Below are 27,173 nucleotides of genomic sequence, written 5' to 3' on the forward strand. Positions count from 1 at the left end.
GCAGAAAGTGGGTGTTTATACATTTCTGATAGATGAAATCAATCAGGAGGGACTTTTTTAGTATAGTGCTTAAGATATTTGAAGTAAGTAGTAGCCGAGCCTACTTTAAGCTCTTCCACTGCTCAAGACATGGGAAGTACTTAAGTTTATTTTGACATATTGTAGTTAATGCAGATTTTTCCTTCATACTGTACCATAGCTTTGCTACTGCAATGGAAGGTCCTTTCAGTTTTCTAGTCAGTCAGCATCCTTGGGGAATCCTAAGAACTTGAGACCTATCCAGGTGAGGAAAGTTACATTAGCTTTACAAGTTTACAAGTTACTTATCTTGTGAGTGCCCAGAAATGTTCTTATTTAAGGACCTATTGTGTGAAAAATTACCTAGAGCTTTGAATTTTCTTTTATGTAGGAGAGTTTTCACTTAATGAAATGCAGATCACTGAAAACAAAGCATTGGAGGTGTTTTTACACATAATTTCATCATTCTGCCCCTCTCTTATTTGGCTGTGAAAAGATAAGTCATTTCAGGACATCATAGAATTTACGTTTTGCTTTTAATGGTCTTTGCTTTTATCTATTCTAAGGATGTGAACGTAATCTAATCAGACTTTGAAGATGACTTCTGAATTGTCAAATTATTAGCAAGTCTAACAGATGCTTACATCTGAGGTGTGCTTCAATTTTAAGCTCATCTTTTTTATATGGTATAGCAGATTTCCATCTTTTTTTTCTATTTTTTTTCTATGGACCCTAACTTTTGCCTCAAGCCAAACATTTAATTTATTACTTAAGTACTAGCCCATTCTTTTCCCAGTTCTTCAATCTCTCTGTCTTCTGCCAAACCACTGTGATGATTATTGCCCATTGATAGAGAATACTCTATCACCGAGCATATAGAAGGATTTCCTGTAGTATGTAGAAATCAAAATTTTAACTGTTGTTTCCTTGATGTGTCCATTTTTGCACGTTTTGACCTTTGTTATTAGATTATTTCTTTTTTGTTTTATTTTGCTTTCTTCTCAAGAGATGTTGGAGTCCCTGACAGTTTCTAGCAGTGTATTATTTGTATTTTCCATGTATTGCTTGAGGATTAGGGAGCTCTCAAAAGGAACAGTAACAGCAGCAACAAAACAATAATCCTGTAAATATTTCATTCTATCTAATTCCAGGAACGTTTTCCATAACAACCAGAAGCAATTTTTACCTCTTTAGTTGTTCAGATTTAAAGTAATAACCCAATATTTTGGGGATACTTATGGTGAAATCAGCATAAAGTGTATTTCATATATACACACACACTTTATATATATATACTTATTTTTTTTTCCTTAGTATCCTGTAGCATTACTTGTTCTTTGAAATGTAGCAGCTGGAAAACTGGTAGTTGTACCTAATGTCAGTGTGCTTATATATAGGCATTTGTTATATTAGGTTAGAGGTATTTATTTTATTTGCAGTAATTTAGGAAGTTCAGAGGTACTAAAATAGAACAGACGACATTGTTTTATGTAAATGTTTGGCTGATTTGAAGATGTTATGCCAAGATACTTTTCTGGAGGTTGTTATCTTAATTTTTGTTTTGAGAAGTCTGAGCAGTACTTTCAACTGTCAGGTATCTCTTGGACACTGCAGCTCTCTCCAAATGTCTGACTATCAAGCTAAAGCTATTTGATTTATCAGGTGACAGAATGTATTCATATCTGTTGTTCTATCTTAAAGAGAAGTAGATAAAACTGTGTTCAGTGTGGGTTCACTGTACAGCATAAATATTTTTATGTTTTTGACTCTTCTAATTAAAAGGATTGTAATTATTGTCACCTGAAGAAGCTAGAAATTGAGCAAGTTTGCTACAGCCAAATTTGTTTCTTAATCTGCAGGAGTTATGTCTAAAGGATTACTGGAATTCTGCCTATGTATTAGCTGTTAGTTCATAGTAGTTCTGTGTTATTTTAGTGAAATACATGTAAACCATTTAAGCTGGCCTAAAGCATAAAGCGTTTGACAGAAAACAGTTGAGCTTGTCATTTGCTTTTGTAGATGGTTTAGTCTCTGTCTGGAATGGTGCTCTTAACTGCTTTATTTGTAATGTGGATATTCAGAAGATTTTTTTGTTTGAATTAATGGAATAACTTAAATTAGTTAAGATTCTCTCAAATTGAAATGTAGTTCTGGCATAATACAAAGAAAAGGTTTGTGGATTGAAATGAGAATAGTGGTTACAAGGTTGCTTTTATTTGAAGCAGTGGATGAAGTTTTTATGAAAGCCTTTGTTTCGGAAAAGCAATGGAACCATTGTTCTGGGTGATATCTGGATGACTCTTCGCTGTGTGCTTAAGGGACAGTAATATTCAATGGCTAAGAAGCAATTGTTTGCTGTCCTAAAAAAAATACTAATTTATAGTGTAAGAGATCATCAGACCTGAGAAACTTCAGTTATAGTACAATTAAATTGGGCAATCTGTAGCATCAGGTGAATGATGAATTGACTTTCATGATCAGTGTCACCTCAGAATTTTATTACACTTGTTCCTCAACTAGTAAACCACATTGTAATGTGGGCTGCACCTTTCACTGTGTTGTGTAGCTTTCTGCAGATCTTTTCTGTTCGCTCTTCAAACTTGCTGTGCACCCACAGTCCCATGTGTATTTTCTTTCTTTCTTTCTTTCTTTTTTTTAATTTTTATTTTTTTCTGGAGTGCGTACATAAGATTTCCGTGCTAGCACAAGAACTCAAGTTCAAGCACCTGTGGCTGTCAGAGATATGTGAATGTGAGTACATAGGGCATGAGTCTTCTGCTGCCTTATCTGTGTGTGTGTGCAGAAGGAGAAAGGAACTGTACAGTTGGTTTGAGAAAAAGGGATGTTGTTTATGGTAAAAATAGAGGAAGGGTAGATTTGGCGAAATTAAAGATGGAGAAAGTTTTGTTTTATCAGTGAAATAAGGCTGATAGTGTGGGAGGAGAAAATGGCCGTTTAAGAAAGCATAGTAATATAGAGGATTTCTTCTGAAGAGTGAGAAAAGGGAAGGAATTGGCAGATATGGATAAGGAAAGTGTCTGGTATCAAACTGATGAATTTCTGGCATCAAATAATGGATTCTGTGTGTTTTAGGAAACTTTGTCATACTAGACAAATGAGCATTTTAGGATAATGATTCAAATGACCTTTGTAGAACCTTCCAATCACTGAAGTGCTTCCAGAATGCTTCTTTCTCATTAAATTAACAGTTTTCATATTTGTGTTACAGCTTTCAGTGTGATGTTTTAAACTGTAATTTCCTTCAATCTGTGTCTTTCTATTAAGAGAGGTGTATTATATTGTTCAGTGCCGAAGAGGAGGAAGTAATGGAAGCCAATCCATGATATAAAACACATAGATAATTTATCTTGTGCAATGAGTTATAGATCTTTTTCTTAATTTCATTAACTTCATAGATTTCTGGTATTTGAAAGATTATTGTATAACTTGATAGATTGATTTTATAAAACTTCGAGATCGAATGTTACTAATGATTGAAGAGAATTACAATGTTTCCTAAAAAGAAGGAAAAGGAAAACTGATACTGGTCTCATTCTTTATTGGAGTTCTTGCTTGATTTTTTTCCTTTTACGCATTCCTCATATATTTATGAAAACATGAAACTGGAATCAGTCTCTCTGATATTTCCTTCTTTCCCGTCTCAGGTTTTGTCTCATGTAAGGAAGATATTTCTTACCTTTATGTATACATATAATAAGATGCTTTTTTTTTGTTGATCATTGTAATATTTTCATAGAGATACATTTTCTTTTTTCTTCTCCAGAACCCTATTAAGAAAATTCCAGATTCTCATGAAATTACACTCCAGCATGGGACAAAAACAGTAAGTGGTTAACACAGTTTCAGCACTTTTTATTTTATTTTTTTCTAGAACTGTACAAATCTACAAAATAATTTTAGGAATAATTAAGTTGAAGAATGATGAAATACTAACTCTCTTTTAAAGTTTATTATTTTGGTCTAGCTCTTTTCTTACTGCAATTAAAATATGTTTTAGAACTGCTTCTTCTCTTTCTGCTACTAACTCAAACTTCATCTAACTGAAGCATTGTCTCATTTTTATGTTGTTCCTTTATGTTAAATACATACTCAATTGTTACAGTTCATCTTCAAGTCTAGACCATCATCTATACATCTCTAACCTAGGCACAGACCTTTGTTTGGCTTGTCATGTATTTGAACAAGGATATCAGTGCTGAAGTTTCAAATGACCTCTTTGTAGCTGAGTACAGATCTCCTTCATTTGCTTTAAATTGCTAAGTGCCTTTAGTAAGCCATCCTCAGTTTTTCTTAATTTTATTTTTCCTTGTCTTTGACTACATCTTTTTCTAGGATTCATATAATACTACTTGATTTTTCATTTTTATTCTATTTATTTATTTATTCATTTGGAAGAACACAGACAGTGGCTTGGAGCTACTGTTTCTGGGTAACTTCATCTTTTACCACATATTCAATTGTTTTTATTTGCTCATTGATGCAAAATCTGTAGAATAAAACATACTTAGTGCCCTTGTTGTATAAATTTGATTTCCTCCCTCAGTAATGTTAAACTGGTAAATGTTTTTATTTTTACTGGTTTCTTAGTGTAAGCTCGTGTTATTTCTAACTAAAGGGCTTTGAGAAGGGGGAAGTAATTTTGGAAGACTTCTGAGGTTTTTTGACTTCATGGGAGTGTAGCTGTCATCACCTAGAGCAGAGGTGAATTATAATGTGGATATGCATAGTGCAGTTAAATTAGATTGGATACAGTGAATGAAACGTATCACTGGAAAAAAAACAGCTCTCCTGTGAAGGTTTGTCATTTTTTTAATAATGAAACTTCACATCCATAAAATGACAGTTGTGTAAGGATGGGAACAACTTGATATCTTGATATCAGTGTATTCCACTGACATTTTAAATTCTTCTCATTATATTCCTACGATGTACTGTGTTTCTAAACGTTATGTCCCATCTGTACCTCTTCAGTCTAATGATTTTGAGTTTGATGATCACTGTATTCCTGTGCAGCTGAAAAATCTCACAAAAGATTTCCCAAGCTGGAGAGTCTTTCCAGAAACCTGATTAATTTCCCACTTGTCTTGTTTGTACAGTGTAATAGGAGTTACTGTTCCCAGTGAAACTTCAGTGATATATATATATTTTCTTTTTTTTGCCTGACATTTTTGATACATAGTGGGTATGTGAGGGAAAGCATACGTTACAGAATAGTTCTGATTATGTATTCTGTGTGCAGTCAGCATCACTTCTGCATCAGTTCTCATATCACAGCTGCTCCTTTCTATAGTACTTAAGACGGAATAAAATACTTGAGTGTGTTGATTTGAATGCTTGATTAATCTGAAGATGTCCAGTGTGACATCTGAAGTGTCCATGTTAGAAATCATGGATGGCATATACAGGGCTTCATATTTGTATGTAGAAGACCTTTTGCTGTCATTTTCCATGCCATTTTTACATAATGTACATTGTATGCCTGCAAGATGATGAGAATTTGAAACCAAAACATAGCTTAAGTGTAAGAAACTATTATGCTGTATTTTTTATAGATATTTTATATTTTGGTGCCATCTGAACTGTAGAAAAAAAAAAACATTTTTGCATTATTATTATTATTATTTTTAATAGGTTTCTGCTTTGGGACTGGATCCCTCTGGTGCCCGTTTGATAACTGGTGGATATGACTATGATGTTAAATTTTGGGATTTTGCTGGAATGGATGCTTCTCTCCAAGCTTTTCGGTCACTCCAGCCTTGTGAATGGTGTGTAGAAAGACTTTTCATCTGTGATAGTGCATGTATTAATCTCCTAACAGAACACGCGGAAGCCTTGTAAAGTAACTTAAAAGGCTAAATTTGTCTCACTTTGTATGGTGAATGAAACATGAACCCAGGACCATGTGTATTTTTTTCTCTTCAAAAAGCTACAAGTGAATTTGCAGATTGAATTGTTAATAACATGTCAACAAACAGATTGTGAGCCTCTCAAAGACACAGGCTGATGTTCTTAATCAAAACAAGTAGACTACACTTTTCATATGGACTCTCCTTTTACGAATCTAATGAGGAAGAGAAGAGAGCTAATGCAGTTAAACCTTTGGTGAATAGCCTAAAGGAATAACAATTTCTGTTGCCACTGTAGCAGTGTGCATGGGATAGGACTTCATTTACATTACCAAGTTTATTTACTAATTTCAGAAAATTGGAATATAGTTTTCTTTGAGAAGGCCATGCTTTCTGCACAGCTAACTTTCAAATAAGCAATCGTAAATTAATAGTTATTTGTAGCAAGGTACTTTCTGATGTTAAACAAATGAGGAACGTTTGATGCTTTGGCTCACTTAAAAGGGATTGAAATTTATTAGTCAGTATAAGTAACCCTTGGAATGTCTGTTTTTAATGGTTATTTTCTGAAAAGACTGAAACTGAATTTTTGCCTGTTTGGAAGGTTAGGATTGTATTCTTGCTACTCCCGGCACTGAATTTCATACATAGCACTGTATTTCATACATATCAAGGAAGAACATTTTTGGTGAATGACACATTCTTGTAGTTTAAGTACACAAAAGTCTGACTTAAAGGTCTAAAAGTGTAAATATAAAATAATATTAAAAATTTTCTGTTAACTGTAGAATTAACAGCTGTCAAGTGTAGCAATTTCATTTATGTTGTAATTGTTGCACCTTAATTTTAAAATATATTAGCTAAATGTTTTATAAAGAAGGTATTCTGTGTCATATTTTAAATGAACCCCAGCTCTGACTGGTAAAAAAGATCCCATAACAAGTAAATCTTATTTCATATATTGAGGTATGCCTCTGAGCACTATGAAGAGTCTTATACAACCTGTGCCCAGGTGTGTGTGTATTCCTATTTTATTTGTTCATTATAGCATTTATTGCAAGGACTGTTAGCATTCACAGACTTCAATTTCAAAGAATTCTTAGAAGTTCTGGTATGGAAGTGTTAGATGTTAGCAGAAGTGTAGTTTTGGAGCCATATATTGAATTTCATTTTGAGAATAAAAAGCCTGAGAACAATTTCATATTGTCAAATATATTCAAATTTTTTTTTTTTTTTAAAAAAAAGCTTGGCAAAAAAAAAAGAAAAAAAAAAAAAGAAGGCACACTACTTTGAAACCACCTCAAGATTTAAGATACAAATATTTAAGGCAATTGTAAGACAAAACAATGTTAAATATGTAGAATTTAGTTGTGTGTCACATCTCTGCCAATGTATATTCTGCATGTCACAGCTGAAAGTACTATAAAATTACTTTGCAGATTCTGAAGCATTTCACAATGTTTAGTTCTATTAAAATGAATAGCTTTTGTAAATTTTATAATGTGCTTTAATATTAATAAGAACCAGTGTGGGTTGGTTTTTTTGTTTTTTTTTTTTCCCCCTTACCAATTGCCTCTGTAGAGTCCTGCTTACTCCAGTAAGCTTCTGAAAAGTTAGGTGTTTGCTTGCTTTTACAGTTTCTGGCAATACTTTTTTTCTCAAACCAATTTTTTTCCTATTTGATTTGATTAGTAGGCTTATGTTTCCACTGAACAAAGCATTGAGAAGTTTGGTACAGTTTCTTGCTAGATGAATGTTAAATGTAAGTCTAAGCTGAAAGCAAGGTTTGTTGAAACATAATTATGTAGATGTATTCTACACTGATGTCTGCAGAGAATATTTTAGATGTTGTTCCTCTTGTGAGTTTCTTTTTAAAATTTTCAGTGTTGTCAGCTTAACGCCTTGTTTTCAGCTTTGGTTACAGATATCCATTCTTGCTCTTTACGCTCAGGATGTTTTTTTAGACATTGCCTCTGATCTGTTTCAGAAATTCACAGTTTTGAGTGTTTCATTTCTACAAAAAATTGGAGTTTTTAATACTTTAGCCAGACTGGTTTCTAGTTCACATAATTGGTGATCCAGGCAATTCTTGGCTTTTGAATAATAATGCTATCAGTTTTGCCAAATATTTTTTTGAATGAGAACCTTACACTTACATTACTATAGTCAATGCAGAATTTCTAAAACATGCATTAGATGTTTTTTAAGGTGTTTTATATTATCTTGGTTCAAGGTCCAGCAAATAATAGGTACTGCTGTCAGTACCATTCAGTACTATGTAAGGCTTAAACTAAATATAGTTGCAGGTTGTATTCTGTTTTGTCTATCATCTGAGTGTTAATTTTACTGATGTGAAATTATAGGTTAAAAAGTACTTTTCGTAAAGTTATTAGGATTTGAATGCACATGGTTTATATTCTGCACATGGTTTAAATTCTTCACCAGAAGGAGGACACAAAAATAATATTTCTTAATGCACTAGAATAACATTTTTTGTGATGCTTTATTTATTGCTTTGGATGCCATGAGAATCCAAATAGAGTTATTAGTGCAATCTGATTTATTAATACTTCAGTATAAATAAATAGTATTAAGTATTAATAAAGGGCAATATTTATTATACACTTTCTGTTAATGTGCTAAAGTGGAATGCTGAGAAATGATGGTGATGCTATCAGTGAGACTGGAGAGGGATTTCTGATTCTGAGCTATCTTTGGCTTTCATTTAACTGTTCTTGTCATCCTTATTCCTTGATTTCTCTCCCAAGATTTTTCAATCAATGGATGATATATATTAAAACAAACAAACAAAAAACTCATACAGCAGATGTGTACAGCATATGAGTAATCATTTAAGGCAAAGTAGTCTAGGCCGATCATTCTCCCCCGTCCCCCTGTCTCCAGATTTGGTGGTGTATTTAACTTTGTCCAAACTTTTCATGAAATTGTAGCCCTGAACCATAAAAGGGTGTGAGAATGCTGATGTGACTAATTTCCTAGCATATAATATATAATGGTGTTCTATGTAGGACTATAACATACTTTTGTAATGCTTTGAGGATTACTGTAAATCCAGGTATTGCTTTTGAGCAAGTGAAAAAGAATTTTCAGCCCTGAAGAGCTGAATATGACATACACTGTTTTTTACTTGGTGTTATAAAGCATACTTAAAGTAAATACGTTCACCAGAAATAACATTTTAGGTGCCAATCTTATAAATACTTCTGTTTGATATGCTCTTTGGTTGAGTAAGAAAGTCGGACACTCATGGGAATAAAAAGCTTTAATCCATTAATCTCAAATTTCTTTTTGTTATAGGAATGTAAATGGGTCTAATTCTGCCATGTATTTTCTCACCATTGACAGTTCTATTTCAGTACTGGCCTACAGGAACTGAATTTAATTGAAACCTTTTTTTTTCTTTTTTTTTTTTTTAGTCACCAAATCAAATCTTTACAGTATAGTAGCACAGGAGATGTCATTCTGGTTGTCTCTGGTAACTCTCAGGCAAAAGTTCTTGACAGAGATGGTTTCCCAGTAATGGAGTGCATAAAAGGAGACCAATATATCGTGGATATGACAAACACCAAGGTAAATAATGTCTTTCTGCATTCAACTTATTTCGTACTGAGAAACTTCATGAAGTTAATGAATAAGCTTGCAAAGCCCTGGTGCTGGGAGGGATAGTTGTGTATATTGATACCTGGTAGGATCTAAGTGGCTTAGCAAGGAACTCAGGTGAATACTGGGCTGAGTATGAGCAAATGGTTTTATTTTGTTGTATAAGAGACAAAGTGTAAACTGAGCTATAAAAAGAGATGTGATAAACAGATTACAGGTAGTTACTATCTCCTCCTAATCAGTGCTCCTTGTTTCACATCTGAAATTCTGGGATTCATTTTGGGCCCTTCAGTTTAGGGTGGATTTGGAGAAACTGGAAGATGTTCAGGACCTTATAAGGAAACCAGACATCTGAAGCATTTGTGCTGTGAAGGCATCTGTCCCCTTTTAGTCTGATACAGAATAGAAGGCAGTAATAGTGGACTACAAGTACTAGAAAAAGTTTTAAATGATAGTGTAGCCAAATGCTTTTGAAACCACAGCGGTATTAGACTAGAGGTCTCCTGGTGTTGTTGCTACGGAAAGTTTTCAGTAGGGTGGTAGTGCAGTGGCTTATCCATGGAATCTGCAGAACTTCAGTCCATGGATGTTTTCAAGGCCCACCTAGACCAAGCTGACCTGTTCTAATCTCGGCTATCATCTGGTTCTGAGTGAGAGGCTTGCCTAGATGAGTTTCAGAGATTTCTTCTAACCAATATACCTATGGTGCTGTGACAAATACATCCCTTCAGAAGGGAGTCTTGTAAAAAGTAATAAGCAGCAGTGTGCACATTTTTAGTGGTAGATAAAAATGCAAGTGAAGAACAGCTGATGCATACTTCTGAAGTGTTTTAACAACTGTTGTTGGGCTTTGAGCACTTTGCATCCTTACGTCTGTGAACTATGTGAGACAAAGATTCTGTTTGCATAGATTACTTAAATTCAGGTCAGTTTTATAAATAGTTTAAGAGCCTGAAAAAGTAATGATAGTATCTAGATAATCAAGCTGATGATAAACGTGATTTATATATTGCTTGTAAAGCATATTGCCAAATAACTAGGATACATACTGTTTTACCTGAGACTATTCTTGTCTGATCACTATTTCTTTTGGCAAGTGATATAGATATAAAACCACCAAATGGTAACATCTGCTTAAGTTCTTGTTTACTTAAAAATTATTACAGATTTTCTTTATTTTCTTTCTCCTGTAAACTTCTGGAATTCCAGTGTATTGTGATCCAACAGTCAAAAGGCTAAAATATTTTTTTATTGCTCCATTAACTTTTTAGTATTTCTCTCTGTGTTTGTGCTTAAAGAAAACTGAAATAATTCCAGTAGAGAAAGAGTAGTTTTCTCTGTGAATGTTTGTTTATAGGTGACGTTGTGATAAAGTAATTAGCATCTGATTATTATTACCATTATTATCATTATTTTTAATTTCAAAAGTAGTAGGACTACCTACTCAATTTGCAGCATAAAATCTTTTAAGAATAACTCACCGTAAGTTAAATCCATCTTGGAGCTGTAATTCTGTTTCTTAAGTTCTTTCCAACACAGTCTTTGGGTACTGCAGTTTGGCATTGAATACGTGTGTTCTGTCATTCCTGATAATTTTTGTCATTCCTCTTTTTTTTTTTTTTTTTTTAATGTAGTTTGGAACAATTTGTGTAACAGCGTATTAGTGCATGTTGTTTTGTCCTTACTCTTCCTGCACTGCAGTTTTGTCAAGACAAAAAGTGGAAATATGATTCCATGCTTTATTCTGTGGGGGAAAAAATACAAATAGAAGAATATCTGAGGTTATATATTTTCAAAATGAAAAGAAAAAGAATGAAATGGGTCTCAATCCATAAAATTCATTAAATCGTTGTAATTTCAATCAGCCATTCTTCAGAAGGTTCTGATTCTGCCCTCAGTTTTTACCATGGTTCGCCTTAATGGATTGGAGTAAAATTTACAAAATCTTTTAAGGTTTGCTATGACAACTTTCAAGATTACCTTGTCTTTATTTCCTTAGGGCCATACAGCAATGCTTAATTCAGGCTGTTGGCATCCAAAAATAAAGGAAGAATTTTTGACATGTTCTAATGATGGGTGAGTATTGAAGCATATCGCTGACAATTTTTGTTGTTGCTGTTTTGTTTTTTTTGAGAGCTTTTTTGGGATTTGTATTTTAATGTTATGCCCAATTGACTTTAAAATAATTTCTGGTATCTCATGAAAGAAGTTGTGTGAAGTTGGTTTTATGAAAATTCTTGAACAAAATTTAATGCTCACTTAAATGTCCTGGAGTATTTCTAAAGAGTAGTTCTTGTGTATAGACTCATATAAATGAATTCTCTGGGAAGATGGGAGTATTTCAGTTGGAAGTTGGAAATTTCTGTAAGTGAATATTAATAAATGTTGTTTGGCAAGTGACAAAGAGACTAGTAAAAATGATTTTATGGTTTTGTTCTTGATGTTTGTGCTAGGAATCAAACTACACAATGTCTCTGTGGCAATTTCATTTATCAGGAAGGTTACTGCAGCTATCAGTAGCAAGTTGATGAATGATTTTTGGAATGACATGTTAACTATTCAGTCCTCTCTGCTCCCGAGTAACAATAAGTGGGAAGACTGAACTGCTCTTTGATATATTTGACTTGTCAATAGTAAGCTTAAGACCCCAATTGCCAATTACTTTGACTTTTCCTATTCCTCATGGGGACCAGTTTACCAGCTTTACACACAAATACACGAGCAAATGAATCCAAAAGGAAAATTCAGTTTCCACTGAAACTTTACTGGGTGAAAAAAAAAAATAAATTATATTGTGTTTTATGGAGTGATTTAATCATAAAAATACGTGCAAGTTATCTATGTATTTTTTTTCCAGTGTAGAGACAAGTTGGTTTCAATAATAGAAATACTGTTTTTGTATTAGAATGTTTAAAAATGTGGTGGTTTTTTGTTTTTTTCCTCCTGGATGGTGAAAAATATATTAATACATTATACATTTTCGAGGTCATCTAATTTTGTCCTGTGTAAACAACTGCGTAATGAATGTATAAAATATGGGTTCTATGATATTGAATTGCTGTGAATTGGAACGCCCTGGTCAAGTAAGTAAAATCTGTATACACCAATGCTATACAAGGATACATAACTGCTTTTTCAGAGGCACTACATAGCTGATATTAGAGAGGTATTTTAAACCTGTTTCATTCTGTTTTGTACTGGTGACCAGTCTTTCTAGGATTTTGATGTGTCATGTGATAATTAACTACTGAGACTGATAATTTTCAACACAGGACTTAAATTTTGAAGACAGTATTTTATCTGTGGAATTCTGTAATGGCAAGTTGTAGTTTTAGGAATTTAATATGGAATGAAAGACTGGAACTAAGCAAAAATAATATAAAAGTCTGATTAGAGATGATTGTCTAATTATTGCAATGTCTAATGACCTTGAAAAAGTTAAATACTTAATACAAAGAAACACAGTAAACTGTTATTTTCAAGAATTATGTTTTGTAAATGTTCGTTAATGAATAATGCCCCTTAAAAAGTATGTTCCATTAGTAAATGGCAACAGTTGTTGATATTATACGGCATCTGAATTTCTAGTGTGCTTTCGGCAGTGAGTTTTGTTATTGCTATTACAATGATCAAATGTAGTACCTAGTGATTTTTCTGTGAGGAGGAATAGCTGCAGTAAGATTTATTTACTGTTGTAATTTAAGACTGTATTTTTACAAGGTAGGATTAGAATACTTTGGTTTCATAGCTATGAAATTTAAAGAAAGAAATGGGCAGTGCAAGAGATACCATTGTATCTGCATGTATTCTGGAATATGGAATGTGTTGTCTTTAGGAGATTGTGTAGGCAAATTCAAAAAAGGACGAGTAGAGCCCTTAAACAGGAAGAGCAATAAGCATTCTCTTCCAACATCTCTTTACAACTGTTGTGGATAATGAGAGGCAATGAAGGAAATCAACTGCAATGATCATCACTGTCCTTGCTATCAAAGACTAAACAGTGAATTAGCTGAATCCACTTTTAGATGTAGGTAGAAGTTTAATGTTCTACAGTGACAGTAACTTCAGGAAAAATAACATGTGCATTCTTCTGAAAATATCATGATGCTTCTGCAGTGATTTTATGTCTAGAATTGGTAGAGTTTTAATGTGAGCAGGTTAACTGTTCGTAAAGTCACTTGTCATTGAGGTAGAACCCAAAACACCTTTGTATGGCTTCTGTACTTAGTGGTTTCAGGTAAGAATGTTTCAGCCAGACACTTCAAATATCTACATTTTAAATATGTATTTCTTTTCAATTTAACAAATCTGCTATAGCTGAAATTGTTACTTGGAGATAGCAGTTTTACAAACTTGACTGTTTTGATTTCAGATAATTAAGAATGTTGTAGTATGATGAACTGAATGGAGGCTCTTAGGATTGCTATCATAAAAGAAATGTTTTGAAGGATGGTCTGTTTCTTGTGATTTATTCATGGCATTTAGAATGGCTTTATTTTTTTTTCTAAACAAATCCCATGAGTAGCTCTTGATGATAGTATATTCTAATTTGTTGTTATTAGGCTATTTAAAAATGTATTAAATCTTCAGACTGCAGATATATGGGTTACCAGCAGGGAGTCTCAGTGTGTTTTGTATGACTTGTTCAGGGGCACAGCGTTGAACTCAGAAAAGAGTACATAAGAAAAAAAAGTTCCTTCTTATTCCTATATAAGATAAACATCAACTGGTCAGCTTATGTACTGGAATGAGTCAGATTGTGGACCTGAGAATTATAGGGTAATTCCTAACACTTATCTTGTTAATTTGTGTAAGCTTGTCTTCTGCTGTGATTTTTAGTAAACATGTATAACTTAGAGCAGTTCAGTTAATGGAATCACACAATCCTTAGAGTTGGAAGGGATCTTTGAAGTGCAACTTCCCTACCACAAAAAGAAACATGTACAGCTAGATCAGGTAGCCCAGGGCCTGATCCAGCTTCACCATGATGTCTCCAGGGATGGGACATCTGCCTCTTCTCTGGGCAATCTGTTCAGTATCTTATTACCCTCGTTGTAAAAGGCTTTTCCTTTATATCTAATCTAAATCTACCTTCTTTAAGCTTGAAACAGTTTCCCCTTGCTTTGTCATTGCAGACTCTACTAAGGAGTCTGTCCCCTTCTTTCCCATGTCTCTCCTTTAGAGAGTCACTGTCTGGTCACCATGGAGACTTCTTTTCTCCAAGCTGAATATCCTCAGCTCTCTCAACCTGTCCTCATAGGAGAGGTGCTCCATTCTCTGTGGACCCACTCCAGCAGGTTCACATCTCTCCTGTACATAGGAATCTGCATCTGAATGCAGTCCTCCAGGTGAGGCTTCACCAGCACAGAATAGAGGGCATCCATCAACATGCTGGCCATACTTCTTAAGGGTACATTGCTGGCTCATGTCCAGTTTTCCATTCACCAGTACTCCCAGGAATTGTTTGGCAGGGCCATCATTTTGCATATTTTTCAGTTTATTAGCTTGATAGTTGCAGAAGGAAATGAAAAAATAGTTCTATAACTAATGTTATTTATGGCTGAATGACAGTGATTAACCTAGTGATTTAGCTAAGTAGATTTAATACTAATATATTTATTAACTAGAGTAAGTCTTGTGCGTATATAATCAGATCCATGTAGTGTTGTTTCTGGTAAATTTCCTGATGTTTCAAGTGATTGGAATAAAACCGTATAAGTGAGAGCAGGTACAGAATCTCAGTTGTCTTGTTCACAAGACTGCTGTAACGTGTCTTTAAAAGCATTCCTTGCAGAAATGATTACTTTAACCTTCACTACCCTGCCTGTAACTTAATGTAGCATTTCACTGTTTTTAAAACATACATTCAAGGTTCTTTTTGGTATTGCTATTGACCTAATTTAAACTGTATTCTTCTGCAAGCTTTTACTCATCTTTTCACTTATGGCTATATGATACCGAGAACTTAAATTCTGGAAGATTCTGAATACCTTTTACCTGCTTTTAATTGCATGTACCTATTGCTATTCCAGGTAAGGCTGAGATAAGCTTTTGGATAAATATTTTTAGTACATTCTGTGTCAATGTGTTATACATTGTCTGCTTAATAAAGTGTGTTCAACACCTTCTTTGCCTTCATTGTGCATTTCCCACTTTATTCAGGCTTGTCTGGACCTTCAGTGAAGGTATGGTACAGAACTGCACTAACTTTTATATTAACACTAAAGTCAACATTAATGCATTGTGTGGGAAAAAAAAAAAAAAAAAGAAAATGGGCAAAACTTAATATTACTCTACGGAGATGCCCCTGAGTGGTGTGGATTTAAAAACTAACATCTTGTTTATATCATTCCAAAATAGAGTTGACTTCTATGTTAAAACAACAAAGGAAGAGGAAACGGATAATACTGTTTTTATTATTTGGATTTTTTCTTATCACAAATGTGATAGATATTTCTGTACGAATAAGCAGGAGAGCTCAGTGATATTAAATGTTCCAGCAACAGGTGTTCTGTGTCCCTATTCTCATACATTCTTTCCTTCTAGAAGTACAATGGCAGCCAAACCTGAAATTTAGCAGTACTGAACTTCTGTGCTTTATCGTAGCAATCATTGCTGTAGATGCTCAACATCTGGCTCACAGTAGAAAATTCCTCTCAAGCCTTCCCTCTCTCATTCTGTAGTAAGTTAATTTTCATACTCATTTAAGTATTAGTTTCAAAAATATCAACTGCCCGACCTCTGCAAAAAGTTGTTTAGGAATAATTTATACTTCAGGATAAACCTTTCTTCAGTTAAACAGATGAAGTTACTTCAGTGAAGAACATATCTGATGACTTTCATCCCCAACTGCCCTTTGCTTTTTATATGTTAACCAAATTCCATCATATTAATTATGTTCACATTTAGAGCAGCTGTTGTCTCATCTTCCTCCTATTACTGCCTTTTCTTTCTCTGTGTAGGTGGTAGCTATCAGTATGAGTTCTTTCATGACAATTCCTTTTAGGCATGTGTTCCTTTAGTTTGGCCCAGAACTGCATAAAGATTTGATAGTCTTTTAGAAAAGAGATTGTCGGGAGGTCTGGAACAGTGCTGTTGGGGGTGGTCAGCCGTCAGTTTCCTGCCTCTAAAACAATCAGTTGATCTTCTTCCTATAATGCCAGTATACCATTCCTAAAATGGAAATTTGACTTCAGCCTAAAAGATCCTGTTTTACTTCATTGTCTGAGGTCTTTGACCCATAATCTTCAGAACCAGGGCAGCTTGTTCTTGTTCCTTAGGTTTTTTGTTTTTTTTTTTCTTTTTCCCCCCATAGTTTAAGGTTCACAGGAGAGAGAGTTCTGGATCTTCAAATTGCATGGCCATATGCTGTGAAGGAAAGCTCTTGTGGAAAACTAGAATTACGTAGCATTTCTCCTTTCAGTGCATTTCTTACTCTTCAAGTGACATGTTCTCTGATCATACCACTTCACATCGACAGTGTCAGCCTGACAATCTTATAATGAATCAAACCCTTATGTTTGAGCTCTTTCAAGGCCTGGAATAGTTTTCTTAACAGTTGGAGAACTGAAGCTATAATATTACTGTTCTTTAATGTTATAAGTATCACTTATAGTGCATGTAGGAAAACAGAAGTGGTGTACCTTGGGGAACTGGGATGGATGATCTTTAATATTTTTATCAATAAGAAAAAAAGACTGAAAGGAAATCTGATAAATGTTTATAAATATCTAAGGGAGGTGGGAGGCAAGTGGATGAGGCCAGGCTCTTCTCAGCACTGTATAGTGATAGAGCAAGGAGTAATGCTAGACAATAATAAAAATGTATTAGCATTCTTTGCTTACCACGCAAAGGCAATAGTTTCAGTGCAGGCATTTGCTTTTCTTGTCCTAGAACGCTTAGTATTTCACTTGAAACTTGTAATGTGCAAAACTTAACGTTATATGGATAAGCTTTCCTCTTTCTGTCAAAATGAAACAGACTGCAAAAGCTATTTAATTATTGCATCTTTTCTGGTGTTGGCTCATTTTGACTTGAGATAGTTAGAATAATAATTTTGATCAGCCTTGTTAGCTGATCTGAGGGGTAAATAATTTCTGGCAGGGTAAAAATGACAAGAGGCTGGAAGCTTTAAGACTTCTATCAGCTGAGCATCATATCAGATGGGGAAGGGGGCAGGAATTTGCTATTTTTAAAACTGATAGGAAGTTTCCCATCTTTTTTTGAATCATACAAAGATTTTTAAGCAAACACTTCAATTGTGATACAAGTAGATTTAACTCTAGCAATTTCCTTTCCTGTTTTCTCCCATGAAAAATTGATTATGTCTTTTATTACATGTAGATGAAATTCTTCCCTCTCAAGTATTCATGGGTTAATGTTAACCTTTAACTCAATTTAAAGGACAATTTTCTCATGAGATACACATCTTGTTTTAATGATCAGAATTCCCTGGTTATTCTAGTAATAAATGGAAGTACAATAGCCTTAGTAAAGCAAACTTAAATGTTTTTGTTTGATAATGAGAAATTAAAGTAGGGGAGACAGGAATTTATTTTGGCGCTTTTGCTTACGAAGATAAACGTGCATTCTGTCTAAGAAAATAAAATTAAATCCCCACCATTTATGTTTAAATCTGATTCAGTTTTAAAGTTATGCAGCAAATGACTAATGGTAGTTAATATCCTACAGATTGAAATTTTAGAAAAATATTTGCTTTGGATTTTTGACAGTTTGAATTGCAGGTAATTTGACTGTATGTGTAATAAAATTTTAATTTGTTCCTCTTATCAGTTTCCTCATGTTACTTAAATACATTTTTAGATAAAATCCCACTGATATTTTAAATAGAGGAGTTGTACGTAGGATAGTTTTTGTTTTTCATTACATGACTTGGAGCAGACTGAAGTTGTGTTTCTTAATGAGTACCCTTTTCAAAGGTGTGTGGTTTCAATGAGCTCCAGTTGATCTGAAATACTTTCAGTTCTAAAAATACCATTTAAGCATAATAAATTCTATTTCATAAATACAATAAAATCTCCCATACAAAGTTTTTTTTATGAGCAAAACTGCATGAGTCTGCAAGGTCATATGTGGAAAAGAATATTTTCAAAATTGGACACGTTTACTGAAAGTCATGTTGGGTTAACTGTATATAAGTTCTGACTAGAAGGGTACGGAAGAATAGATGCATATAAAGGATGCATCTATTCTTCTGTTAAAGGATGTTTTGTTTGTATTTTGCTCAGCAGTTATCAGAAAGACTGCAGCTTAGTTCTGAGTCTTGTTTCAGTAACAACAGACTAAAAAAAGAATTTGAAAGACAGTGAAAATAAAAAAATGCAGAGAAAAATGTTGATTTTGCATTTAATAGAAATTCAAGGAGCTGATTATGAGTTAGCCATTGAAGAGGGTATTAATAGACTTTGCTTCATTTAGGTTTGATTTTTTTTTTTTTTAAATATAAATATGCAATTAAATCTTGTGACTGGAAGCCAATAACAAAGTTTGAATAGAAAAAACAACAGAGATTATGAGAAATTAAAACTGTAAACTGTTATTTTAAAACTGATGGATAAGGAAGGAATGAAATATCTTTTTTACAGTTTGTCATCTTCACATCAAAATTGATGAATTAAATTTATCTTTTAATTAGCAAATAAACCAGTGAACTCAAAAAACATTGGATAAGAAACCTGAAGTTGGGATACAAGTGTAGTTTGAGGGATTTAAAAAATAAATATTGTATCAACTCATACGTATGATTTAATTACTTATGGATAAGCATTTGGGTCTTGAGCTCTGAATATCTGTAGTTCAACTATTTGGGGCCTTGCAGAAGTCCATACAGGAACCTTTTGATTGTAGCAGACCTGCCCACATGCAAATTCTGGTGCCAAACAGACCCACTGGCTTTCTTTGTAGTATGTTAATGAAAATGCTGTTTTGGTTGTATGTTCTCTCTCTGCAAAATCAGTCTCCCTACACAGTGTTACTAAACAATTCCTCATTGACTTTTTACTTTTTTTTTTTTTTTCCTTCTTGCCATTTCCAAATTATTCCCATTTTGATTGCTTCACAGTCCCTTTATGGCATTAGCGTTAATTTCTAAGCTCATTTTATCATTCATTTTTCACTGATAATTTCTCCTGGGAGGGATTGTTTTTGATTTAGAAACCTTTTGCTTTTTTTTCTTGAAATGTTTCCCTAACTGTCATTTGTGAAATCTTCAGTTCACCAGGACAGAAAATATCTGATTAAGGAGCAAAACTGAGTAGTATCTATGATAATGAAAACTTCTTAAATGGAAGTTTACACTTCAGATATATATTCATTGGTGGCATGATTTAAAACTCACCCACAAACATTTCAGTCTTCAGCAATTGAACTTCTGGTGAGATAAGATGCAGATCTTCTTTTGTTATCATAAGCTTACTAGTTCATATACATTCTTTCCTTCAAAATAAATTATTTACTTATACTCATTTGTAGTTCTTTTTGTTGTGCAACTCACATGAACAAAATGTATATTTAATCATATTACGGGTGCAGAGATGCCTTCTCTTTTTTAATGGAATGCACAAAAGAATTAATTGTCCGATTATTGTCAACTTTTTTATTTTAAACTTCAGTGAATAACCTGAACAGAGGTTTTCTGTGGCTAAAGTTCTAGATCTGTTTCAAGGTTTTTTTTTGTTTTGTTTTGTTTTTTTAATGTCTTCTTTATAATTATGGTGATAATTTTATTCTATATCTGCAAGTTCATTATTTGTTACAACATGTCTGTAATATTTCCTTTGGAATTTATTGTTTTGTTAATTTTTAAGGTTATTGGACAAGTGTGGTGCAACTATAAAATGTGGTGTTATAGTTATCAAACCTAAATTAAAATTGCTATTTAAAGCAGTGCATTTCTAGACAGACTAACTAAAACAACTAGAGTGCATTCATGCAGAACATGACCAGGGATTGCTTGCCGTTAAAACTTCTCAAAGTAGGCAAAGGATGTCTTATGTACTTTGTAACTTATGTTTAATTACATGAGGGCTAGCCATCCAGTATTGCCATTGCCTTTATTGACTGTAGAATGGCTAATTGTTGAGCTGACCGCATATATTTAGAAGGATCTAGGTGATATTACTAGACTCCTGAGGAACTGTACATGAAAAGCAACAGAATTATTGCTTGATTTCAGAGCTTTTGATATTTTGGGGAAAACTGACAAGTAGCTATTTTAGTTCTAAATGACACTAATATTTTATCTTCTGGTAAAGGTAATTGTAGAATTAGTGGACTGAATTTGTTAGTATTAACATTTTCCAAAAATAGAAGAGTAGTGGTTTGTTCTGAAGACCCACCTCATCAGTTTGATATCAAATGAATAGTTTAGCATAGAAGCAACCAGGTGATAATACCTTAGGCACTGCCATTTAGACTTTCAAGTATATATATATAACTGTTATGTAGTTGTTCAGAATCCATATAAGCTAAATACTTAACAGGTTTCTTAATTGTATCATTCTTTCTAAGCCTTTGTGATTTGAGTGAAAGTTGAAACACTTGTGCTGACCATTTAGAATGATCTTGGGAAAACATGAAATATTCAAGGCATCCAAGAGCAACAAAGCTGTGGTAGATCTGCCTACTATGAAGATACTTGTAATTAAATGAAATAAAATATTCCATGCGTATTCAGTGCAATAAAGTAAGAAGAATTTAAGATGGTGAGACCCACGAGCCCAGCCCAACTGGCACTGCCTCCCAGCTCCAGCCCTGTCCACCTGCAGCTCTGCTCACCAAGCAGCCTGGCCTGGGGTGCACACCCACCACTCCACAGCAGCCAAACATGGGTGTGTGATGAGTGCAGCTTGAGCTACAGCCAGGTGTAAGGAGGGTGCAGGGGGCAATGCTGCTCAACTCACAGCAAAGAGTTGTGTGTGTTTTGGGTCATTAGCTGAATGCAGCCCTGTGAGCAGCAGAAGATACACAGCCATGCTTTCTGTTTTGATAAAGGAAGCTGAGAACAGGGTTCAAGATTGCTGGACAATAATCCTCATTTTTTGGTCTATTTGCAACTCCAGTTTCAGTCAATACATGACCTGGTATTTTTAAATGGAAGGTATAGAGTTGCAATCAGAAATTCAGCTCAAAAATCTTTTGTAAACCCCACCTTACCAAAGAACATCCCTTCCTTCACAGTCAAACCTTATTCATGTCATTGGTTTTTGGCATCACGCTCGTTGGGGACCAGCTGTTTTCAAGTACCAGAGGAGTAAAATTTCATCAAGAGTCTCTGGGACAGCACACTGAGAAATCACTAAAAATTGCAGTCGCTGACATGGAACTGGGGATTGATGCATTAGTTTCACAAAAACAAGGTCATATATCCCACTTTTTTTGCTTGTTTAGTTGTTTAAAAAATATTGAAGATCAAAATAAGTTCTGTTACTTATGGACAATAACGGTGGATGCGAGCACAGTGAGGCGATGGGTGTTGGGGTTCACTGACAATGGGTTACCTCCACTGATGCAGAGTTTTAGGAGCATGGCATGTAGGGTTCATTGCTGGCAAAAATGCATAGCTAACCGTGGTAGCTGTGCTGCAAAGTAGTGCTTTGTAGCTGAGAATTCACTCTATCAAATAGTGTTCTTGTGTTTGTTATATCATCAGTTGTAGTTTTCGTGGAAATAAATAGGAGGCATTACTTTTGGAGCAACCTTTATGTACGCAGCCCAAGACAATTCCTGTTTGCTCAGTGTGGCTCAGACAACACAGAAGGTTTGGACATCCGTGGAACTTTACAGATATTTGAGACGCCCTGCATACTGTTGAGGTATTTCTTAAATACCCATGTTAAATTAGTGTGCAGAATATCAAAAACCTTATTCTGAGAAGTTGCATGAGACAAAAATAAAGCAGAATTGACATTCCTGGAAATCAAATTAAATAGGAAGATTTGTACGTTCAGCATACCTAGTCTCACAGGGCTGGTTTGTTTTTATTTTTATTTCAACCATACCAATCCAGCTGTTTCAAATAATGAGACTTACAAGTTACATGTTTCAATTCTATTAAGTTTTGGTGACTTTTTTCCTTATTCCTGTCTCTGGAACAGCTTAAGTTCTCATCCTTTGGCATACAGTTGTGGTGACTTGTCAGGAAAAGGGAGCGTTATGGTTGTGTTGGGGTACATTCTGTTGCTCTTGTGAAAATCTCATCGGATTTGTCAAAGGTAAAAGTATTTGGAAAGATCGCCTCCAGAGATTTGTTTGTAATATAGGAATGCTTTCATCAAGAGATTGCCGCTACCTTGCATATGTCTAATAACGCACTCTGCACTGGCACAGCAGATTGCTTGATGTCTTGATATGTGTAAAGGTGTGAAGTCCACTCCAAATATGTGAGGATGGCTTTTCCTGGATTAACTTATCTATTTATAGGCACATTCAGCACAGAGCTGATTAAGAAAGCACAGCAAATGAGCAGGCCTGGTTAAGAGGAGTTTGAATAATGACTGTGCTGGCCCTTGCTGAAAGCTGTATGTTTACAAAAGGGTTAGCAAAGCTATTTTCGTCTTTATAAACTATGTACGTTTATATTACTATTTTTCTGAAGTTTTCCTTGATTAAAATGTTAGCTGCTGCAATAAAAAATGCAGTCACTTATAAGAGCTTGCATTTGAGAGCTTTTTCAACACACATTTTTACTACATAAAAAGCGTTCAAAAGTTTCAGATGGTTTATCTGTCGTAACAACTGAAGATTTAAAATGGGATAAAAAGTTCTTTCTGCAGAACAGAAAAAATAGGGACCAGAACATGTTACTTGAAATTGTGTTTTTTCTTCTATTTATTTAATTAAGTCTTGCTGTTGTATAGAATCTGTGGAAGTGTGGTTCATACTTAATCCCAAGGTCCCATGGAATAGTTTTTATTTTAAAATCCAGGTGTCCATGTGCACATACATGTATATATATATGCATGCAGACACAACTATGTGTCTATGTTTCTATGTTGCATAGTTGAAGTGGAGTTGATGTTTCTGCTCATGTAAATACGTTTTGTTGTTGTTGTTGAAGGCTCAGTTTTTTGTATAAGCATTTTACTTTGATCTTCTGACTTCAGGATTCTGCTTCTAATCTGGTTTTGTGATTCCAAGACTAGATCAGTATATTTTTCTGTCAACGCTGAACTTCGGATTTCATGTTATCACAGCTTCCAGCATCTTATGCAGAACAGTGTAGGCACATTCTGTCTGATAATGTAAGTCAGAGAAATTCACACAGGAGAAGCTAGGAAATCTGCAGATGGACCATAGATTCAGATTTGTAGTTCCTTTGATAGTTTGGTATACGCAGATCTGGTGTGCTTAAACACAGTGAAATTATTAAGAATGTGAAGTTGTTCATGTGCTATAAGAGGTGACATGAAAACACTCTCCCCACCTTCCATTTGGAAATAAAAGTGATCTTGTAAACTTTGTTTACAACTTAACAGCATTTCACCAAAAGGCTGTTTAGAAGTGTCAGGTAAAGTTTAAAGTTACGCTTCTGACACTGACTTGTCAGCAGCAGCTATGTTTAATTTCAAGCAAGATGGTCCATGATTTTCAGTTGTGGGATCTGAATTGGATCTTAGGAACTTCTATCTTTGGGCTCTATGCAAACAACATTGGCTTGTGAGTTTAAGCAATTGGCCACAGAAAAAAAGGAAGAGCAGATCTCAGTTAATTCTAAAACGTTTGTTACGTTTCTACAAAAGTGAGTGTGTTAGGACACATTTCAACTAGCGACTGAACCTGTTTGTATCCAGTAGCGAGGGCTCTTTTGCTTCAAGAGAAAATGTATTTGGATTTCAAACATAAAAATGTACAGCAGTTAGAGGCTGAGTTCCAGAAATTGCTTATTTTTGGACAGTATTAATTGCTACATTTGTCGTAGTAGGAAGGAAGTAAAGTCTAAATGGCAGTGCCTAAGGTATTATCACCTGGTTGTTTCTATGCTAAACTATTCATTTGATATCGAACTGATGAGGTGGGTCTTCAGAACAAACCACTACTCTTCTATTTTTGGAAAATGTTAATACTTACAAAATTCAGTCCACTAATTCTACAATAACCTTTACCAGAAGATAAAATATTAGTGTCATTAGTAAACGTAAAACATTCTGAAGTTGTGTGTAATTAAAAAAGAAATACAGATTTATCTGCTTTCCTAGGTAAAATGAAGTTTAGAGCTGAGCATTTGCACTAGCAGCAAAATTAATGAGTAGGGATCTATACCTAGCTGAAAATGGAGTTGACAGTTTTCTTCTTTGTTGATTGGCCTCTGTAGTAGCACATTCATGGAGTTAAGCTCTCACTGCAGTGGAGTATCCAAATAGGTGTAGGGAATGCAAGAATATTCATATGAATTCTATAAAACTATTTTTGAGTTGCTTGGAGTCTCAAAGTAAGAGTAAGTAAGGCTGAAAAAGACATTTGGATTTGATCAATTCCCTGCTTGCAGCAGAGCCATCTAGATGCTCAGGCAGTACGCGGCTGTGTAGTAAATGAAAAGGTGAATTTCTAAACAGATGGAAACTTCAGGGCACAAGGCAGACAGAAAATCAGAGCACTGCAAAGGAATATTTTGAAAGTCTACAGATACTAGTGTTTTACCTCCTTGGGCTCTGAAACAAGTCTCTACTCTGGTCATCTCTGTTTAAGGAAAGAAAAGCTTGCTAAAAATGTTTTCCAGGTTGTTTATCTCTTGCCTTTAGTATTTTAATATGCGCATATTTCCAACTCCAGCAAAACAGTAATAAACATTTCCCCCCAGATGGAGAATGTTATTGATAAGAAAGAATAATTCCCCTGTTTTCATCCTCAGAAGTAATAGAATCTTGTGATTTTTTGTCTGCTAACTTTCTGCTTTAGACATTCAGCCTTATAAAAAGGGTGGAAAAGAATGTAGGGGTTTTTGAAGAGCTTCAGTATTGTGATGTGAGCAGAGGACAGTGATGACTATGAAAAAACTGGCTGTGTATGTTATCCATGTTACCCAGTCTGACATGGGGCAGTACTGATTAGATCTATGGTAAAGAAATACACAGCTTCTCTACAAAATTTGCTGCCTTCCTTTGATTTTTTATGATGAGGATTTTTTGTGTATTTCAGATAGCACAATAAATGCAGAGGTTTGTATTTACTTACAATTTTATTAGCTGTACTTTGGCCTGATCTTTAGCAGCTTTTTGCATTTCCTTGTTGAAACAGAACTACAATACATAAACTCACTTTTAAGGTTTTCTATTGCCCAAAGTACATATGCACATCTACGCCGCTGAGTTATACTCTGCACTGTTTAGAATAGATTATTTAACTTTAAAAGCAGCAACGGACTAAAAAAATTACAATAAGCTACATTTATTTTTTATCTCTGTTTGATTTATTGGCTGTTTGTGGCTAGTGGACCTGCAGAAACATGGCTGTGGGAGAGATCTAAGGCAGATTGTAAAAGTTATTGTGAAGACCGATTGTGGTGTCTGTAGGATCAGATGAGGTATTGCTTTTGAGAGGTTAGAATTAATCTTTTAAATTTAAATTTCAGTAGATTTTTCACCAGATTATGAGTACTTATGAGTACTGCTGAATGTTGGTATCAATCAAAATTATTTATTGGGGTGGAGGAGAATTTGTGATCCAAGTGATAACTCTTTTATAGCCACGACTAATCAGCTTTTTAGAGAGCATCCTGTTTTCTTAGTGATTTTCTCTTGCTGCTTTTTCTGTATCATGCAAGACTGATTTTGAGTCATTTCAGTTTGTGCAGGTGACAGGAACTTGAACTGTGGAGATATTCTTTACCAAAAGTCTTTCCCTTTGATCTTAATCTGATGTACCCTGTAGGGAGATTGATTGCATCCCATTCTTATCTTGACTAAATAGGAGATGAGATCTAAGTTGATTTATTCTTCCCCCATTTGGAAAATACCATAAAGTTGTAACTCCTTTTACTGTCACAGGTCTCAGACATCAACAGTGTAATATGTGTAATTTGTCTGATGTTCTATGTAGAAATAATAATACTGAAGTTAGATGTTGTTGAGATAATAAATAAAGGACTTTGTGTTGTTTGCCAAGTGTTATATAGTCTCAGGAACATACCAATGCTTGAGATAGCCCAGCATAGCGTAAGCTCTGAGTAAGTAAAAAGTGTATTGAGCTCTGCTATGGGAATTCACCTGAGTAGCTGAATGGCAATTCTGCAATTCTATAAACTTCTTAGCCTTCTTAAAAATTTGTTTTTCTTCAGATAGCTCTAATTATTTGTGTTGGGTCTGTGCTCACTTGATAATCTCTGTGTGAGCGTGGGCTGCTCCCAGTGTTAATGTGTTTGTCTCCTGCTCTGTGCTAGCAGATTGTTCAGAAGGAGACAAATTGCTGAAAGAGAAAAGTCTTCTTTGCAAAGAATACAAGAGAAAATAAATGTCCAGCACTAGAACCACACTTTTCTTTCTCAAAAAATTAGTATAGTTTATTAAAATCACTGACCTTGTTACCCATTGGATTAAAAAAATCTCAGGGGGATTGTCCTCTAATCCGTCCCAAAGGTGGTTTTCTGAATACTTGCATTGGTGCTTTGCTGTTTTGAATTGAAGTAATATACTTAGGCGTAGATGTCCTTGA

General features: G+C 34.5%; 1 protein-coding gene across 2 annotated transcripts in view; it reads left to right on the forward strand.

Moving 5' to 3' along the window:
* The window catches only part of WDR70 (WD repeat domain 70), a 122,812-nt gene that overhangs the window by 30,022 nt on the left and 65,617 nt on the right, over positions 1–27,173 (forward strand). Inside the window, exons 6-10 of one of the 2 annotated variants that reach the window (XM_015848476.2) lie at positions 200–283; positions 3,803–3,862; positions 5,671–5,804; positions 9,323–9,476; positions 11,506–11,582. In XM_015848476.2, coding sequence (XP_015703962.2) covers positions 200–283; positions 3,803–3,862; positions 5,671–5,804; positions 9,323–9,476; positions 11,506–11,582 — 509 coding nt within the window. The remainder of the gene's footprint in view (positions 1–199; positions 284–3,802; positions 3,863–5,670; positions 5,805–9,322; positions 9,477–11,505; positions 11,583–27,173) is intronic. The other variant, XM_015848477.2, reaches the window with a different exon arrangement.

The sequence above is a fragment of the Coturnix japonica genome, chromosome Z, assembly GCF_001577835.2.
Source record: "Coturnix japonica isolate 7356 chromosome Z, Coturnix japonica 2.1, whole genome shotgun sequence".
In the NCBI taxonomy this organism is placed as follows: domain Eukaryota; kingdom Metazoa; phylum Chordata; class Aves; order Galliformes; family Phasianidae; genus Coturnix; species Coturnix japonica.